Source organism: Microcebus murinus, chromosome 13 (assembly GCF_040939455.1).
Source record: "Microcebus murinus isolate Inina chromosome 13, M.murinus_Inina_mat1.0, whole genome shotgun sequence".
Lineage (NCBI taxonomy): Eukaryota > Metazoa > Chordata > Mammalia > Primates > Cheirogaleidae > Microcebus > Microcebus murinus.
Window position 1 is genome coordinate 83,183,151 of NC_134116.1, and position 20,817 is coordinate 83,203,967.

The window sequence follows — 20,817 nt, forward strand, 5'->3', positions numbered from 1 at the left end:
CAAATCTACCCGGGAGTTTGCTTCTAGCGGCGGCCTCCCAGGCTGGTTTGCCGCTGTTTGTGCCTCAGGTTGAGAGTTCCAGGTAGGTGTGTCTGGTGCGGCAGGTGTCACGGGGCGACCTGCGGGTTCCGCAAGATCTGAAGGAGGATGCCAGGACAGCTCGAACGCCAGGAAACGGTGAGTGTGGCGGGGTTTGCAAAGGCTGGAAGTGCCTGTGGCGGTTCCCGGGCCTCCCCGCGTTGGCTCCGGAGTCCCCGCCGGTTCAGCTCGTCCCTGGTTCCCCTGCGGCCACAGGGCGGGGGAAGGACGGCCGCCGGGACCGCGGGGGTCCGGTCCCGTCCTCACAGGACTCCGCACTGCCCGAAGCCGTCTCTGGGCAGGTCCGTCTGTGCCTGCAGCCCCGCGTCTCGCCCGGTTTGTGCGGTAGCCACGGGGGGATCATCGGGGAGAATCCAGACCCAGTGGCGGGTCCGTGGGGTCCTCAGTCTGTGCTTTCTCCTGCTAAAAATTAAAGTAAGGCACTGTTAAAGTACATCCCACCCCTTTCTGTATGCCTCTTGTCTGTCTGTACATAGTTTTCATTTTATATAGTTTCCTCTTTAAGTCAGTGATTGAGAAACTGAAAGGAAGTACAAAGACTGGGTCTTTCATCTGAATGCTGCCTGGAATTTGGGGACATTTAGCATTTGTCTCCCAGGGTATTATTATGAAGATTAACTCACCCGCTGTGATGTTCCCAGCACAGAGCTCTGTAACATACTTGAGAGCACCTGGCACCTGCTCAGAATACACCACATTAACACATGTGAACATGTCATTTTCTGAATGTAGACTCACTCAGACATTGCTGCTTTCTCCAGCCTTCTGTAAACTTTGAATAGCCATCAAAGAGTGTGATCTTTCATCACAGCATTTGTGTCGTGATAAGGGTGTTGGGTGAGAGGGACTGTGTGCTGTGCCTGCTGTCTCTAACTGAGTGCTGCTGATAATGGGCTAGGGAGAGCATCGCCTGCATTAACAGGAACTTCTTATAAAATCCAATTCATAAACTCCTTCCAAACCTGCAGAACCGCATTGCATAGACTGGGGCCTGGAATCCCAAAGGATTTATATGCTTGAGAGACAAGAGTTAGCTAAGAGTTTCTCAGCCCTGGCTTCCAGTTAGGGTCACATGGCCAATTTGAAGACATCCCATCACCTCTCTCCTCTCCACAGATTCTGATTTCTATGATTAGATTCAGATTATGGTTTAATTTTTCCCACTCATATCACAGTTCTGATTATGGTTCAATCTGTGTTCATCGACACCTGGTACCAATTTTTCCCATTACAGATGATGGTAACTTTATTAGCTATGTTAAGATGCTGCCGGTAAGATTCCTTCACTATACAGTTTTGTATTTTTCTCTTTGTCATTAATGTCATCTTAGAGTTTACTTGGTGATATGTATAAACCATCGCATTTAATGCAAAAACTCCAATTTGTTTTCAGTTTCCATTTCCTTGTGGCTTGCTTTGGAGAATAAAGGCTTTCATACTTGATGAGTGGAGATAATGCTTTTGAAATTCGGAGATTTAAAACAGGCCTGAGTCTTATAGGTTTCCTTTTTTTTCTCCCCTCATATCACAAACATAAGTTTCTTTATTACTTCTCTATATTTTCAGAGGAAAGGAACAAAAATTAACATATAAGTCATATATTTAAGCTTCTTAATGCTTTACAATATAACAAATGTGGCACATATAATAAATAAAACAAAAATTGGAAAAAAAAGGATCAGGAAAAATAGCTCTTATTTCTGTTTATATCTTTGTGTGTGCTGGTCTCCATAGTATGCCTAAAAATCATCAACATAGCTTTATAAATGTTTTACAATTAAATATATTTCCTTAAAGGAAAAGGTTCTACTTTATCACTTTTAATATGTATATAGTTACCATATCTATCTGTGTGTATGAAATGTAAGTATTTGATCAGTGTTCTGTTGCTGCCTTCTTAACTTGTCTTCATTACTCTTCTTAGTTATGAAATCTGCTGTGAACATTCAGTTGGGGTTGTCTGTGTAGAGTGGCCTGTATGTCCCTTTGAGATAAATTCTAAGTCGGATAAACTGGGGTAAAAAATGAGCTCTGCTGTTTATTGGATAATTGGCAAAATACTCTCATAAAATAATAGTATTATTTTTTCCCATAGATTCTTTATGTGGTTTTAAGCATTATTATATGAAAAACTGCTGGAATGACATCTGGTATACAGTAAATGTTCAAAAAGGTTTGCTGCTTTCCTTGCTGTTATGTTAGTTCATATATTTCATAATACTCTCAATTCCACATCATTCATGATTTCTTCCCTCAGAGTTCTAAATCTGTCCTTTCCAAAGGTATGGCTTTTACACTTTAGGCATTGGCGTCACTGGTGAGCTTGTTAGAAATGCAGAATCCGGTGAGCTTGTTAGAAATGCCTCACCCAGATCTCCTGAACCAGAATCTGCCTTACAACAAGATTTCCAGTTCATTGTAGTACCCAATAAAATTTTAGAAATATGCTTCTATCGCACCATGGCTTTTTCCTCTGAGGAATTGATACAACTGATTTTGTAGGATGTAAATATATCACTCAAAACTGCATATTCCTGTGTTTATGTTTTAGTTTTATATTTTATATTCTATACAAACATAGTATCTCCATTAATTTTGTAGCTCTTATGTCATTCTCTTTCCACATAAGCGGAGAATGCCTTAAGAAATATTAGAGTGTTAAAATGTGTGTTCTTGTGTAAATAAGGTCCCTCATATATGTCAGGGCCAGAAGTCTAAATGTCCACATTTTGTCTTGGGTCAAATTAAAAACTGCTCATGGTCACATGATCATTTATCTATTTCTGATTTTTATTCATGGACTGTTAAAAGTTATGTGGACATAGAATTCTCCTTGGAGGAGAGGGAATACCTGAACCCTAAGAATTCTTCCCACATTTTATTTTATTTTATTTATTTTATTTTTTCAGGAACTGTTGACATTCAGTGATGTTGCCATAGACTTCTCTCCAGAGGAGTGGGAATACCTGGACACTGCTCAGCAGAATTTGTACAGGGATGTGATGTTGGAGACCTACAGAAACCTGGTGTCTCTCGGTGAGAATTATTTACCTCCAGAATATCTAATATACCTCAAGGGTTTCATTTCTTTTCTTTACAGATTGTATTTTGGGAGCTTGTGCCTTGATTGTATGAATGAGTATAAGTTTCCTAATTTTAGGGAAAAAAATTGGGGGCTTTCTAATGTAAAAAAACATTTTCTTTCCTCAGGCGATTTGATAGTTTCACTCTACCATACTGGTGACTCTGCAAATTCAGTGATATAAAATATTGTTGTCCACACCTTAAAATCATATTTCTCCTTTTTATTGTTGATTCAGTCATACTTGAAAGTAAAGCACTGGATCAACAAGTTTAAAATGCATCCCAAATATTCTACAGGAGTCATCAGGAGATAGTATTTAGAAAAATAATTTTCTAGAGTTTTTTATAAGATTGTCTCTTCTCTACTGACTACAATAGTAAGTTCAAGATTGAGGAACCCCATACAAAATACATGTGCCTTTTTCTATTAAAACAGAACTTCCTGGGCCGGGCGCTATGGCTCACGCCTGTAATCCTAGCTCTCTGGGAGGCCGAGGCGGGTGCATTGCTCGAGGTCAGGAGTTCAAAACCAGCCTGAGCAAGAGCGAGACCCCATCTCTACTAAAAATAGAAAGAAATTAATTGGCCAACTAATATATAGAGAAAAAATTAGCCGGGCGTGGTGGTGCATGCCTGTAGTCCCAGCTACTCGGGAGGCTGAGGCAGCAGGATCGCTTGAGCCCAGGAGTTTGAGGTTGCTGTGAGCTAGGCTGATGCCATGGCACTCACTCTAGCCTGGGCAACAAAGTGAGACTCTGTCTTAAAAAAAAAAAAAAAAAAAAAAACAGAACTTCCTGTCTCTAAGCTCGACCTGGTCACCTTTTTGAAACAAATGAAAGAGTCCTGGAATGTGAAGAGAAAGGACACAGTAGCCCAACACCCAGGTAGGTGGGAGTGCATGAAGCAGATGACATAGGTAAGAAGTTCAAAGGTCATGGAAGAAGCCAGAGCTTAACATGTGGTCTCAGAGGCTCTGCCACAAGGAAACTAATTTTCGAGAAGTCTGGGTTTATTTCTCTTGCTCTCATAGAAGGACATGTTCTTTCTCATGTTATTACATTATCTGAGGATTGATTCTCCCTAAGACTGTGAAAAATTTCACCTGAGGATTCCCTTTGCTCTTCACTGATCCTCCATCAAATTCACAGGAGAGCCAAAGTCCTCCCCTTGGAATGTGAGGGCCTATGCTATCTTGTCATCCATTCCCTTGGGGGCGGGGAAAAATCTGCATATAGCTCACTACCTGTATGTTAAACCATTTTATAAGTTCTGTCTTTGGGTGCTGTCAGAATTGTTTGAACATAGTGGTGGACATAGTGATATTTGGTTTAGAAATCTAAGGAATACTGTAAATGGATGTCAGATATTAATATTTTCTGTTTTATTAATTTCTAATTCTATAGAGGTTTCAAAGGTGATATTACAGATATTGAGACTTTAATTTTATCAGAGTACAAAGGATGTCCCTTTAAATTTTAAAATACATATTGAACATTAAATATTTAATTAGATTTTTAATTTTTAAATGTTTCTAAAAGTCTAATCATATACTTTTATTTAATAGTTTCTTTTAAGAATGAAGATTAGAATTTAAAGGGTATATTCACAATTTCCACATTTATACTAGTTTCATGTGCTGTTTTCCATATAGAGTTCTTTGTTTGCTTGTTTATTTTGTTTTGTTTTGTTTCTGAGACAGAGTCTTGTTCTGTTGCCTGGGCTAGCATGCCCCGGCATCAGCCTAGCTCACAGCAACCTTAACTTCTGGGCTCAAGAAATCCTCCTGCCTCAACCTCCCTAGTACCTGGGACTGGAAGCATGCACCACCATGTCCACCTAATTTTCTCTTTATATTTTTAGTTGTCTGGCTAGTTTCTTTCTATTTTTAATAGAGACGGGGTCTTACTCTTGCTCTGGCTGGTCTTGCCTTCCTGACCTGGCACAATCCTCCTGCCTCGGCATCCTATAGTGCTGGGGTTACAGGAGTGAGCCACCATGCCCAACCTAGAGTTTTAAACTAAAAATGATCTATAGAGACCTTATAACATTATCTGGCATATAGTAACATTTTTGTCTTTTTTCTTTTAATCTTTTTTAAAAAATTTATTTACATTGCTAATCTTCTCTGTATCTTTCCAGTGGTAGTATATGTGTTGGTGAAGCGAACACTATAGTAACATTTTGACTATTACCTTATATCTTTTTTTTTTTCGGTTTTTCTTTTTTTTTGTTTTTTTTTCTTTGAAACAGAGTCTCACTTTGTTGCCCAGGCTAGAGTGAGTGCCATGACCTCAGCCTAGCTCACAGCAACCTCAAAATCCTAGGCTCAAGCAATCCTGCTGCCTCAGCCTCCCGAGTAGCTGGGACTACAGGCATGTGCCACCATGCCCAGTTAATTTTTTCTCTATATATTAGTTGGCCAATTAATTTCTTTCTATTTATAGTAGAGACGGGGTCTCGCTCTTGCTCAGGTTGGTCTTAAACTCCTGAGCTTAAATGATCCACCCGCCTTGGCCTCCCAAAGTGCTAGGATTATAGGCATCACCTCACCTGGCCCCTTATATCTTAGTAATTATCATTATATCATTCTCTTTGGTCAAGTAGTCAGCTTACTCAGAGTGGGTCTTCTGTGTTCTTTTCTTTATTGTTTCTTTCATCCTGGCATGGTTTTTTATTTTACCAATAAAAATGTATGTTTTTGAGGTTACATCTTAATGGTTTGATATATGTATGTATTTTGTCATGATTAATAGGATGAACTTAACACATCCATCATCTCAGATAGTTGCCAAATTTTGGGGGGTGAGAACACTTAATGTCAAGTGTCTTACAATGTGCTACTGTGAACTATATTGACAATGCTGTACATTATATCCCCAGAATTTATTAATCATGTGAGTGAACGTTTGTACTCTTTGACAAATCTCCCCATTTTTACCACCCTCCCCCACTTCTGGTGCCCACCATTCTACCCTTTACTTGTAGGGTCTCTACTTTTTGAAATTCTACAGATAGCTCATATCATACAATAATTGTATTTGTCTGTTTTATTTCAGTTATCATAATTTCCACCTGGTTCATCCATCTGTGTTTTTACAATGGCAGAATTACCTTTTTTTACGGCTAAACAATATTATATAGTGTGAATAATCTGCTAAAAACATAGGAGAGCAGATATCTCTTTGTATTTATATTTAGTTTAATTTAGTTTGGATATATACCCAGAAGTGAGATGGAAGGATTATGTGTTTCTTCTGGTTTCAATATTTCAGAAGCCTCCATTCTGCTTTCCATAATAGCTGGATCAATTTACATTCCCTGTGACACCGTAGTTTCCTTTTCTCACCTTTGCCAACTTAACTTTTTTATAATAGTCATTATGACAGGTGTGAGTGATTTCTCATTGTGCTTTGATTCGCATTTCCCTAATGAATAATGATGTTCAGCATCTTTTCATGAACCTATTTGCCACTTTTATTTCTTCTATGGAGAAATATCTACTCAGGTCCTTTGCACAATTTCAGTCAGTTTTACTCTCTTTTTTTTTTTTTTTTTTTTTTTTTGCTTATTGAATTGTTTGAGATTCTTATATTTTAAATATTATATTCATCATGTACATATTCTCCCAATTCTTGGATTTCTTTCATGTTGTTGTTATTGTTTCCTTTGCTGTGCAGAAAGCTTTTAGTTTGATGTGGTCTTGTTTTGGGGTTTGCTTTTGTTGCTTATACTTTTTTGGCGTGATATGAAAAAAAACAGACGTTATCAAGGCTAATGTCAAAGAGATTGTTCCCTATGCTTTATTCTAGAAGTTATATAGTTTATAGTATTACATTTGATATTAATCTATTTTGAGTTAATATTTGCAGTATGGTATGAATGTCCGATTTCATTCTTGTGCATCGGGATGGCACTTTTTATCATTTATGGAAGAGACTATACCTTCTCCTTTATGTATCCTGGTGTCTTTGTCAAAAACTAGTTGTATACTCATGTCTTTATTTCTGCTTTCTCTGTTCTTTTCCTCAGTGTATTTCTTTGTTTTCTTATCAGTACCATACTCTTTGTTAGTATAGTTTTGTAATTGTTTTAAATCAAGAAGTGTGAAGACACCGTAAAACACTGAAGGATCCCACGTTGTAGTACATTATATGGCAGATTTAAAGTTGAGCTGCTATAGTAAATTACTGGGTCTTCTCAATACTTGAATATGTATGCAGGAAAAGGAAGTGACATTGCACTTTATAAGTATAAGCCTTGTATTGTAAGTGAAAAATGCAATGCCTTAAGTAAAACTATTTAAAATAAAAAAAAAAAAACAAGAGTCAAGACTTCAGCTTTGTTTTCTTTCAAGGTTTTGTTGGCTATTTGGGATAATTTGTGATTTCTTGGAAATTTTTTAATTCTTTACTGTTTCTGTGAAAAACACCATTCAGATTTTAATAGTAATTAAATAAAGATGGTAGATTGGGGCCGAGCGGGGTGGCTCACGCCTGTAATCCTAGCTCTCTGGGAGGCTGAGGTGGGCGGATCATTTGAGCTCAGGAGTTGGAAACCAACTTGAGCAAGAGGGAGACCCCGCCTCTACTATGAATAGAAAGAAATTAATTGGTCAACTAATATATATAGAAAAAAATCAGGCGGGCATGGTGGTGCATGCCTGTAGTCCCAGCTACTCGGGAGGCTGAGGCAACAGGATTTCTTGAGCCCAGGAGATTGAGGTTGCTGTGAGCTAGGCTGAGGCCATGGCACTCACTCTAGCCTGGGCAACAAAGTAGACTGTCTCCAAAAAAAAAAAAAAAGATTGTAGATTGCTTTGTCTAATAGGGACATTTTATATTATTCCAATCCATAAACAAAGGATATCTTTTATTTGCATATTCTTCATTATATTCATTAATGGCAGATTTTGCTGAACAAATGTTTCACCTCCTTTGTCAAATTGAGTCTTAAAAGTTTATAGTATTTGTTTGTATTGTAAGTGGCATTGTTTCCTTAACATTTGCCTCCGTTAGTATATTGTTGGTGTATGAAATGAAACTGAGTTTTTAATGTTGATTTTGTTACCTGCAACTTTAGTGAATGGGTGTATTAGCTCTAACACTTTTGATATAATCTTTATGGTTTTCTATATGTATGGTGTCTCTTCATCCACCATGTTTCTCGGAAAATAAGACCTACCCATCAAATAAGCCCTAGCAGGATATCTAAGCATTTGTGCAATATAAGCCCTACCCCGAAAATAAGACCCTAGTGGTGGGTGTGGCTACACAGCATATCTACACAACCCATGCATTTCTTCACAGAGCAGTAAAGAAGACCAGCAGCGCTTCTCATCTGCCCCATCATGACAGCTACTATCCCAGAGGTGACGGAAAATGTGTGGGCAGCCCCACCAACAAGGTCGGCTCCTCCTGTCAGGTCCTGGCCATCCTCTGCATGCTGTAAACTGAGGTTTTGAGGCGAAAGTCTCCTCAGTGAAGTGAGGAGCCAGACTCTCCGCTTTAGTATTGTGTGTCCCAAGGGGGAAGAAGAAAAGCTGTGGCTGCCATTTTACTCAGCACTGTAGGCCTCTCTCACCCACCACAAACACCAGGGGATAGGGGGAAAGCTTCAGCAAGCAGTCTCCTACTGAGCCGAGAGAGATCATTTCTGCTCCACTGTGCAGATTGGACCCAGTGCTCACTGGATCTCTGATATATAAGCCAACCCTGCTTATTTAATGAGAGCTCTATTGCTCGACATGAGAGGTTGGGGCCAATGGTTCTAAAGGAAATAGAGTCGCAAGAAATTAGGATAGAATTCAGGATTTCGAGAGTTATGATGATGTTCCAGAAGAAGACGACTTAACTATATTTAGATAAATGTAGATTATTGTACCATACATAAAAAAATCAAGTACTCTGAAAATAAGCCCTAGGGTGTCTTCTTGAGAAAAAATAAATATAAGACCCTGTCTTATTTTCGGGGAAACACAGTATGTATGTTTAATTGTATATTCTCTTGATTAATTAGCCTCTTTGTTATTATATACTGAAAGATTTTTACTTTTGTGACAGATGTTTTCCAAAAACCTATTTTGTGCAGTATAAGCACCCCTGCATTCTTTTGTTTATGAGTTGCATGGAATATTCTTTTTCAACCTTTCACTTTTAGGCTGTTTGTCCTTAAAACAAAAGTGAGTTTCTTCTCAGCAGCATAACATTAAATTTTGGTTTTTGTTTTTATTTCAGACAGATTCTGAAGACAGAGTCTCACTCTATTGCTTGGGCTAGAGTGCCGTGGGGTCACCCTAGCTCACAGCAACCTGAAACTCCTGGGCTAAAGGGATCTTCCTGCCTCAGCCTCCCAGGTAGCTGGGACTACAGGCACATGCCACCATGCCTGACTAATTTTTTCTATTTTTAGTTGTTTGGCTAATTTCTTTCCATTTATAGTAGAGACAGGGTCTCGCCCTTGTTCAGCCCGGTCTGGAAGTCTTACGCTCAAGCAATCCTCCCTCCTCTGTCTCCGAGAGTGCTAGGATTACAGGCGATATCCACCGTTCCCAGCCTTGGTGTTTTTTTTATTTTTTAAATCAATTCTGCCACTCTTTTTTATTCCAGTTTTGCTACTATACCAGAATACCACTCACTGGGTAATTTATAAAGAATATGAGTTTATTTTGCTCGTGATTTTGAAGGATGGGCATGGCAAGAGCATATTATTGGCCTCTGGTGAAGGTCTTTTTGCTGCAACATAACATGAAGGAAGGCTGAAGAACTGAGGGAGAGAGAATGTGTATACCAGAGAGTGATGGTCTTTTTTTTAAAAAAAAAATCGCAGACCTGTGGTTTTTATAACTAACATACTCCTATGATATAAAAAAAAACTATTAATCTACCCATTTTGCCATCATGGCCATATCACTTGCTGAAAGTCCCAGTTTTGTGGGTTTTTTTTTTTTGTTTTTTTTTTTTTTGGAGACAGACTCTCCCTCTGTCACCTGGGCTAGAGTGCCGGGGCATACGCCTAGCTCACAGCAAGCTCAAACTCCTGGACTCAAGGGATCCTCCTGCCTGAGCCTCCCCAGTAGCTGGGACTACAGGCATACACCACCATGCCTACCTAATATTTTCTATATATATTTTTACTTGTCCAGCTAGTTTCTTTCTATTTGTTTATTTTTTTTTAGTTGAGAACGGGGTCTCACACTTGCTGAGGCTGGCCTCGTACTCCTGACCTGGAGCAATCTGCCACCTCAGTGCCCAGAGTGATAGGATTACAGGCTTGAGCCTCTGCACCCGGCCTGAATCCCACTTCTTAATTCCTTCCTATGGCAGTTAAATTTTACCATAACTTTTAGAGGCAGCACTCAGTTTATAGCAGTATCATTTTATTGGATAATTTAGTCTCTTTATATGTAAAGTAAAGTAGATAAGGACTTTGTATTGTGATTTTGTTTTTCGTATCCAGTTTATTGTTTTTTGTTCATACTGCTTTTTTTTTTTAACTTTTTTGATTTCTTTTTGTTGTTGGTATATGCTTTGATCACTTTCTCTTTACTGTCTGTGCTTCAGTTATTTTCCTAGTATTTGTATGTAAGTTCCTAGACTTACATACAACTATAACAATCTAGTTTAAGATGTTAACAATTTAACTTAGCATAGAAAAAACTCTGACAAATTTTTCGTCCTTCACGCATTTTATTCCCTTTATGATATACTATATACCTTTTTATATTGTTTATTCATTAAATTATTTTAGCTTTATTTTTAGTAGTTTCATTTTATAGGTTTTTGGTTTTTTTTGTTTTTTTTTGTTTTTTTTTTGAGACAGAGTCTCACTTTGTTGCCCAGGCTAGAGTGCCGTGGCGTCAGCCTAGCTCACAGCAACCTCAAACTCCTGGGCTCGAGTGATCCTTCTGCCTCAGCCTCCCGAGTAGCTGGGACTACAGGCATGCGCCACCATGCCCGGCTAATTTTTTATATATATATCAGTTGGCCAATTAATTTATTTCTATTTATAGTAGAGACGGGTCTCGCTCTTGCTCAGGCTGGTTTTGAACTCCTGACCTTGAGCAATCCGCCCGCCTCGGCCTCCCAAGAGCTAGGATTACAGGCGTGAGCCACCGCGCCCGGCCTCATTTTATAGGTTTTATACTAGAATTAAAAGTTACCTTTAGGCTGGGTGTAGTGGCTCACACCAATAATCCTAGCACTTTTGGAGGCCAAGGTGGGAGGATTGCTGGAGCTCAGGAGTTCAAGACCAGCCGAAGCAAGAACAAGACCCTGTCCCTACTATAAATAGAAAGAAATAAGCCAGACAACTACTGTGTTTCCCTGAAAATAAGACAGTGTTTTATATTTATTTTTCCTCAAGAAGACACCTTAGGTCTTATTTTCGGGGGATGTTCATATATGTTGTGGACATATCACTATCCTTTTGATTTTTACTACTAGTTTTATTCTAATTTAGTCATAAATAATACTTAATGTGAGTTTTATGTACTTAGATTTGTTGAGACTGGTTTTGTGGCATTAAGGTTGTCTCTGGTATAATATGCCATGTTTGCTTAAGAATAATATGTGTTCTGTTGTGTGGACAGTTCAGAGTAGGACTTTTCGCTATAATTGATTTGTAGTGTTGTTCAAGTCTTCTGTTTCATTTTTGTCTTTTATCTCTTTTGATTATTAAATGTAATATCAAATTATCGTACTATTATTGTGCTGCTATTGGATTCTTCCTTCAGTTGTGTAAAAGGTTGCTTCATATATGTGAGAGGTGTTATGGTAGGTGCATATATGTTTATACTTGTGGGTTCATGTATATTATTTCTGCTAGCTTCCTGATCAGTGGAGTCTTATCATTATATAATCCCCTTTGTTGTCTCTTGTGACAATTTTTGATGTAAAATATATTTTGACATTGCATTGAATAACATTTTTTAATTCTTTTACTAACATGCAGTCCATGTGTTTCCTTACATTTAGAGTGGGGCTTTTATAGAAAACATAAAGGTAGATCTTATTTCATTAATTTATTCAGAGAAAATGTGTGTTTAGATTCACCAATTTTTTTATGTAAAATAAATACTAAAAGGGAATGACTGGCATTTTGGTTTTGTAGGTCTTATAGCTCTTTTGTTGTTTTCTTTCGTTGTCTTGTGATTTTTCGGGTTTTTTTGGAGTGACTTTTTTTTTTTTCTCATTTCCTTTTCTGTATCTACTATACTTTCCTAATTACAGGTTTTTTTGTTTTTTTGAGACAAGAGTCTCACTCTGTTGTCTGGGCTAGAGTGCCATGACATCAGCCTAGCTCACAGCAACCTCAAACACCTGGGCTCCAGCAATCCTTCTATCTAGGCCTCCTTGGTAGCTGGGACTACACACATGCTCCACCATACCACACTAATTTTTTTTGTATATATTTTGAGTTATCCAATAAATTTCTTTGCATGTTTTGTAGAGATGAGGTCTTGCTCTTGCTCAGGCAGCTTTCTTTTCTTTTCTTTTCTTTTTTTTTTTTTTGAGACAGAGTCTCACTTTGTTGCCCAGGCTACAGTGAGTGCCATGGCATCAGCCTACCTCAAAGCAAAATCAAACTACTGGGCTCAAGCAATCCTGCTGCCTCAGACTCCCAAGTAGCTGAGACTACAGGCATGCGCCACCATACCTGGTTAATTTTTTCTATATGTATATTAGTTGGCCAATTAATTTCTTTCTATTTATAGTAGAGACAGGGGTCTCGCTCTTGTCCAGGCTGGTTTTGAACTCCTAACCTGGGGCAATGAGCCCTCCCCGACCTCCCAGAGTGCTAGGATTACAAGCGTGAGCAGCCATGCCCCAGCCAATTTTTTTTCTTTTTTAAACCCAGGAATTGAGTTATGAATCTACTAAGGATATTTTCTTGGTGGTTACCATATATATTACAGAAAACATCTGAAAATTATAACAAACTACTTTAAGCTGAAAACTTTCATTATATACAAAGTCCCTGCCTTTCTACATTGCATTCTGTTGATGTCACAAATTATATTCTCTTCTATTTTGTATCCCTTAATGAATTTATCGTTGTCTTATGGCTTGTTAAAAAATCTATAGCAGAATTTAAAGTGTTTTATTCACTGTCATTATAATAACACAGAATACTATATATATGCCTATCATTACATTCACCATAGAACTTTATATATTCCCATAACTATGTGTGGCTAATATTTTAGTTTAAAATGTAAAAAATTGACTCTTTAGCAATTCATTTAGGGTAAAGCTCTTGGGTATAAATTGTGCAATTTTTTTTTTTTTACTAAAAAATCTGTTGATCATTCTATATGAGTACCCTTATACATACCAAGTCATATTTTTCGTGCTGATTTCAAGATTTTCTTTCTAACTTTTAAATGTTTGATGACAATGTGTCTTGTTTTGGCTCTCTTTGTGTTGTACCTGGCTGGCGTAGGTTGAGCTCTTTAAATTTTATGCTGTTTTCTCCCTCAACCTTAGAAAGTTCTCCAACATTGTTTCTTCAGGTTTGCTCCATGCTTATTTTTCTCTTTTCTCTATTACAGGACTTAAATTATAAACATTTTGGCATACTTGATGATTTAGGCTCTGTTACTTTTTCTTCTTTTTTAATTTTATTCTCTTGACTATAATTTCCAATGGACTTTTATGAAGTCTGCTGTTAACCCTGTCTAGTGAATATTTAAATTTGATTTTCATTGCTCAGCTCCATACTATGTTTTAGTTTTTTTATTTTAATCTCTTTGTTAATAGTCTCATTTTCCTTATGCATTATTTTCCACAACTTATTTAGTTGTTGTGTTGTCATTTAGCTGGCAGAGCACGTTAAGACAGATATTTGAAATCCTTGAAGAATTACTTCATATATCATCACTTCATTAGGATCACTTAAATATTTTTGTCCTTTCATTGGATTACATTTCTAAGTTTCTTTGATGTCTTTTCACTTTTGGTAAGATTTTGGTCACCTAAAAACAGCTACCTCTTCCATCCTTTAGATAATGGCTTTGCTCAGGGGAAATGTACAACCATCCAGCCACACTAGACATTTTGGATACTTGTCCAAACTGTTGGCAGTATGTGTTTTATCTGAAGTATTGTGTATATTTTGCCACTAAAGAGCTTTGCCTATTTCCTGTTAAAAGGCCTTAAGCTTAACATTCCATGATGAATTCTGTATGTTCTGCAGTCTTTCTGTTGCTGTAGTAGGTATTCATTTTTGTTCTCAGTGAACTCAGCATGTTATTTACACTATATCTGCATTTCTTTTTAGGACTACATATTAACGGAAATAATAACCAGTCTTTTGAAAGCCCTGGAGAGACTCAGGACTTTGGATATAGGATTGCATTAAGTGTTCAGTCAAATATTTCTGAAGACCAGAGATTTGGAATTCAAGAGAATATTTCTGAATCTGACCAAGTTGATGAGCCCTTCATTAAAACTGTATTCTTTCACAAACCAATAGTACCATTACATACGAAAACCAACAACTATGATCAGTATGGTAAGGTATTTACCCAGTCATCATTCATTAATCAATCTCAGGGAATAGATAATTCGAAAAAACATGACATATCTAGTAAAACTTTGATGTCCTTTATCCAGAACTCTACTTTAAATAATTACCAGGGTATGCATGTTGACAAGAGAACATATCAAAGCAATAAACCTGAAGAAACCATGAACCAAGTCTCATTCTCTAGTAAATATAAGAAAGCTCAATGTTCAGAGATCCAGTACAAATCTAATAAATATGAGAAAGTCTGTCACCAACGTTTCAAGGTTATTAGCCATGAGGATACCCATATTCAGGACTATTCCTACAAATGTAATGAACGTGTAGAAGCTTTTGCCCAGTCAGGAAAACATTCTCAAAATCAGGGAATTGGTTTTGGAGAAAATTCATACAGACATTATAAAGGTGTGAAAGTCTTTAATCAGTCATCCAATGTAAGAACACAAAATACAATTGATACTGAAGAAAACCTCTACAAATCTAAAGAATATGGCAAAACCATAAGCCAGAGTCCACAGCTTAAATATGACAAAAGTTGTACTGAGGAGAAATCCTACAAATGTAAAGAATGTGGCAAAGCCTTTCCTCAGTTTTCAGTTCTTCAGGAACACCAAATAATGCATACTAGAGAACAGTCTTACAAATCGAAAGAATGTGGCACAGTTTTTACCCACTCCTCAAACCTTGGGATACATCAGGTGGTTCATACGGAAGAAAAACCCCACAAGTGTAAAAATTGTGATAATTCCTTCAACTGTCATTCAGACCTTCCTATCCATGAGACAATACATACTGGAGAGAAACCTTACAAATGTAAAGAATGCGGCAAAGTCTTTGCTCAGAATTCAAGTCTTAGACGACATCAGAAAATTCATACTGGAGAAAAACCATACAAATGTGAAGAATGTGGCAAAGCCTTTAACCAGTCAACAAGCCTTAGAAAACATCAAGCAGTCCATACTGGAGCAAAGCCCTACAAATGTAAAGAATGTGGCAAAGCCTTTGCTCAGAATTCAAGTCTTAGACGGCATGAGAAAATTCATACTGGAGAAAAACCGTACAAATGTGAAGAATGTGGCAAAGCCTTTAATGTGTCAGCAAGCCTTAGAAAACATCAGGTAATTCATACTGGAGAGAAACCCTACAGATGTAAAGAATGTGGCAAAGCCTTTACTGAGTTTTCAGTTCTTCAGGAACACCAAATAATCCATACTATAGAACAGTCCTACAAATCAGAAGAATGTGGCAAAGCTTACACCAACTCAGCAAGCCTTGGGATACATCAGGTGGTTCATACGGAATTAAAACCCCACAAATGTAAAAATTGTGGTAAGTCCTTCAACTATCGTTCACGACTTACTAGCCATGAGAAAATTCATACTGGAGTGAAACCTTACAAATGTAAAGAATGCAGCAAAGCCTTTACTCGGATTTCAAGTCTTAGAATTCATCAGACAATTCATACTGGAGAGAAACCTTACAAATGTAAAGAATGTGGCAAAGCCTTTACTCGGTTTTCAAGTCTTACAATGCATCAGAAAATTCATACTGGAGAGAAAACTTACAAATATAAAGAATTCGCCAAAGCCTTTACTGGGTTTGCAAGTCTTAGACTGTATCAAAAAATTCATACTGGAGAAAATCTCCAGAAATGTGAAGAATGTGGCAAAGCCTTTACCTTGTCAGCAAGCCTTAGAAGACATTTGGTAATTCATACTGGAGAGAAACCGTACAAATGTAAAGAATGTGATAAATCCTTTACTCAGAGTTCCCAACTTACTGAACATCAGAGAACTCATACTGGAGAAAAACCCTACAAATGTAAGGAATGTGGCAAAGCCTTTCAATCGTTAGGAAGCCTTAGAAGACATCAGGCAGTTCATACTGGAAAGATGCCCTACAAATGCAAAGAATGTGGCAAAGCGTTTATTCAGGTTTCACATCTTAGGCAACATCAGATGATTCACAGTGGAGAGAAACCTTACAAATGTAATGAATGTGGTAAATCCTTTAGACAGATTTCACACTTTACTCAACATCAGAGAATTCATACCGGAGAGAAACCCTACACATGTAAAGAATGTGGAAAAGCCTTTACATGGTCGGCTAACCTTAGAATACACCAGGCAGTTCATACTGTAGACAAGCCCTACAAATGCATAGAATGTGGCAAAGCCTTTACTCAGGCTTCAAGTCTTAGGCAACATCAGATGATTCACAGTGGAGAGAAACCCTACAAATGTAATGAATGTGGTAAATCCTTTAGATGTAGTGCATACCTTACTCAACATCAGGGAATTCATACTGGAGAAAAACCCTACAAATGTAAAGAATGTAGCAAAGCCTTTACATGGGCGACAAACCTTAGAATACATCAGGCAGTTCATACTGGAGACAAGCCCTACAAATGCATAGAATGTGGCAAAGCGTTTACTCGGGCTTCAAGTCTTAGGCAACATCAGATGATTCACAGTGGAGAGAAACTCTACAAATATAATGAATATGGTAAATCCTTTAGATGTAGTGCATACCTTACTTAACATGAGGGAATTCATACTGGAGAAAAACCCTACAAATGTGAGGAATGTGGAAAAGCCTTTTCTCAGTCAGGAGGCCTTAGATGACATGAGGTAATTCATACTGGAAAGAAGCCCTGCAAATGCAAAGAATGTGGCCAAGCGTTTACTAATCTTTCACCTCTTAGAAGACATCACAGAATTCACACTGTAGAGAAACCCTACAAATGTAATTAATCTGGTAAATCCTTTACCCGTAGTTCACTACTTAACATCAGAGAATTCATACTAGAGAAAAATCCTAAAAATGCGAAGAATGTGGCAAAGCATTTAAGTGTAAATCATACCTTACTCAACATCAGAGAATTCATAACACCAAACTGTGTAGATATAATACATGTGAGAAGAATTTTAATCTAAATACACAAATTAGAATTTACCAGAGTGTCCATAGGAAAAGAAATTTTACAGGTGCAATAAATGTGTAGAAGTATTTAATCAAAATTTACATCTAACTACCTCAGTGGATTCACACAGGTAAAAACTAAAGCACACTTTGAGATTTTACACTAACTCACAGTATTGTAGAGAATGTGAAGTTGAAGCAGTTAGATAATTTATCTGCTCATGTTGTTCAAAAGAACAGGAACATTCATGTTTGGACAGGTATAGTTATAATCAATGGGTAACTTGCATTGATCATATTTGAAATTTTTCAAAAGCAAATATTGATGTAGTTCAGTTTTCAAATCAGTTTATGTTATCCTTTCATTCTTAATGTCTATATAAAATATGTATTCTGTTGTTTCTACATCAGAGTTGTGAGAGGCTATTCAATATTAGGCTAATTTTATTAACACCAATTTTCCATAAATGTTTAATGGCAAATGTAAAGTACATTAAGAAAATCTAAAGAGGTTTTTTGTGTGTTTGAATCATAAAACAATAATCCATGTAAATACACACTATGTAATCAGGAGTTTTATACTGTATTAAACTAACAAACTATAAGTTTTCAAATTATCGGTGGTTAAAAACTAAAGGAAACCAAACTTTCAAAAGAAATTAAGTTACCAATTGCTTCTTAAGTATGAAAAATCTGGCCAGGTCGTTAAAATACTGACGTATCTTCATAGTACAATAAAATAGAAGTCTTGAATATTATTTGATGTGATAAGAGACATGGAAATCTTGAATGGTATTTGATGTAATAGAAATAAAAACATCTTCAGAGATATTTTAAAACGTGAAGATGTCTCCTATCTGAGACGCTGTATATGTGCTCAATTCGATGTGTACTAAGTAATTGGCATCGAACTTTAAATAAAGTTGGCTGGGCGCCGGGGCTCACGCCTGAATCCTACCACTCTGGGAGGCCAAGGCATGCGGATTGCTCGAGGTCAAAAGTTTGACACCAACCTCACCAAGAGCGAGACCCTGTCTCTACTATAAATAGAAAGAAATTAATTGGCCAACTAATATATATAGAAAAATTTACCCAGGCATGGTGCTGCATGCCTGTAGTCCCAGCTACTGGGGAGGCTGAGGCAGAAGGATTGCTTGAGCCCAGGAGTTTGAGGTTGCTGTGTTCTAGACTGATACCACGACACTCACTCTAGCCTGGGCAACAAAGCAAGAATATGTCTTAAAAAAAAAAAAAACCCAAAAATTAAAACAAGAAACTTAAAAGAAAGTATAACAGTAACATCACTATATTAGAAAAAAAATAATGTTTCTCGTGTGCTTGTGACCAAGGAACAACTAGTGAATTTTAAAATGCTTTAGGCAATATGTTAATTTGTTTTGATTAATAATATCCAAGTGTTCTTTTTTTTTCATTCAATTGTTCTTAATAGTTTAACATTGATGTGCAATGAATAAAATGCTACTCTGCCACAAACGTGAAACTATCTTTTTTTCTTTTTCTTTTTTATTTTTTTACAGTGTCTCACTTTATTGCTCAGGCTAGAGTGAGTCCCATGGCATCAGCCTAACTCACAGCAACCTCAATCTCCTGGGCTCAATCGATCCTACTGCCTCAGCCTCCCGAGTAGCTGGGACTACAGCCATGTGCCACCATGCCCGGCTAATTTTTTGTATATATATTTTTAGTTGGTCAATTAGTTTCTTTCTATTTTTAGTAGTGACTGTGTCTCAGTCAGGCTGGTTTCGAACTCCTGACCTTGAGCAGTCTACCCGCCTCGGCCTCCCAGACTGCTAGGATTACAGGTGTGAGCCACTGCACCTGACCGTATCTTTTCTTGTCTACAATTAACAAATTAAAATAATGTAGTATTGGGGCAACACAATGGAATAAGTTCTACTAATCGCAGTATTCTGAGGAATAAAACTTTCAGTAATTTCCGAATATTCTCATAGTTACTATATTGTGTCCCTTTTATTTGTTAAAGGGACAAATAAAGGGACAAATAAAAGTTAAAGGTTTCTTGATATGCTTAGAATAAAGATTATATGGGAGTATAATTCAATTCCATACCTTTAAGTCCTAAATCATTATTCGTAAATTTTCATCCAGAATTTGTCTTTGTACATTTCCTTTTCTGGTACAACTGAACATATAGAGATGTTTTGTTTCGATTTACATTTAATGCAATATACAATATATTAAGCTAAAAATAAACTCTGTGTAAGAACTATAGAGGAAGAAACACATGTGTGTGCCTATCTATAGAAGAAAATGGGAAGTAGATCAAACAGATAAGTTCACATGATTTCATAATTTACAAGCAAACTAGACCTTACAATTTCTCAAAGCAAACTTAGTTTCTAGGTTAAGTTTATTTCTTGCAAATGTCATGTTTCTAGGGTGCAGACTCTCCCCATACAAATTTTGTCTTTTTAACTTGCCGCGTCTTCACTTGGAGCAACTATTTGATTTTCTGGTCCTTCAAATTCTTGAACATATGTGGATTCTCACAGGCTCACACTTTAGCCTGGTGCGTTTTCCACCCTTCAAGCTGCACAAAACACCAGAATTGAGTTTCCAACTGCATCTTCTGAGTTTCAAACTTATCCACAAAGCTAACTGCTGACACAAATGTGGAGGTTTTCATATACATTTCTAACTGTAATTCTTCATCTAGCTTTTGCACCTTTATCTGAGCTGATATCTCTCTTCTGAAACTACTGGCAAAGCTCCTAGTAATGGCCAGTCCACTGTTAATGCCTCATGTTGATTTTCATCACTCCAGGGTGTAATGTGGTTCTCTCCTAATGAGTTCTCTAGTCCTTACAGGTTAGGGGCATTCCTGTACTCACTCAGTCCACATGCGTGTCACAAATGGGCACCACACCCCAAATAGATCAGAAGTAACGCCCAAGAATTTCCACTCCCGTAATTTCTTCCTCTTGCCCATACTTTGGTTAATGGACTGGTACTGGCTATCTTGCCACTTGTTTTGTAAAATGTCCATACATGCAAAGTGAGGCCCAAATGCAGAAGGAGCCAAGAAACCAAAGAAGGAGACAGACAAATCCAATTTGTCACTAGAGGGTGACTGATTGGTGAATTTAGGTGCATAGTCATGGGTGGCAACAACACAGGTGCGTCTCCATGCTGTTGCACCCCAGTTAT

At 37.4% G+C, this 20,817-nt stretch overlaps 1 protein-coding gene across 1 annotated transcript; it reads left to right on the forward strand.

Moving 5' to 3' along the window:
- On the forward strand, positions 1-20,817 carry LOC105871920 (uncharacterized). The gene is made up of 3 exons (XM_012765566.3): positions 1-177; positions 3,009-3,135; positions 14,461-20,817. Exons 1-3 carry the CDS (start codon positions 148-150, stop codon positions 17,244-17,246), a joined length of 2,943 nt encoding a protein of 980 aa, XP_012621020.2. The 5' UTR covers positions 1-147; the 3' UTR covers positions 17,247-20,817.

Bases quoted from the DNA above. Each gene is read 5' to 3' on its own strand.
- LOC105871920 (XM_012765566.3), top strand. From the start codon at position 148: ATGCCAGGACAGCTCGAACGCCAGGAAACG. The intron at 178-3,008 runs GTGAGTGTGGCG...TTATTTTTTCAG, and splicing joins AGCTCGAACGCCAGGAAACG to GAACTGTTGACATTCAGTGA. The intron at 3,136-14,460 runs GTGAGAATTATT...ATTTCTTTTTAG, and splicing joins CAGAAACCTGGTGTCTCTCG to GACTACATATTAACGGAAAT.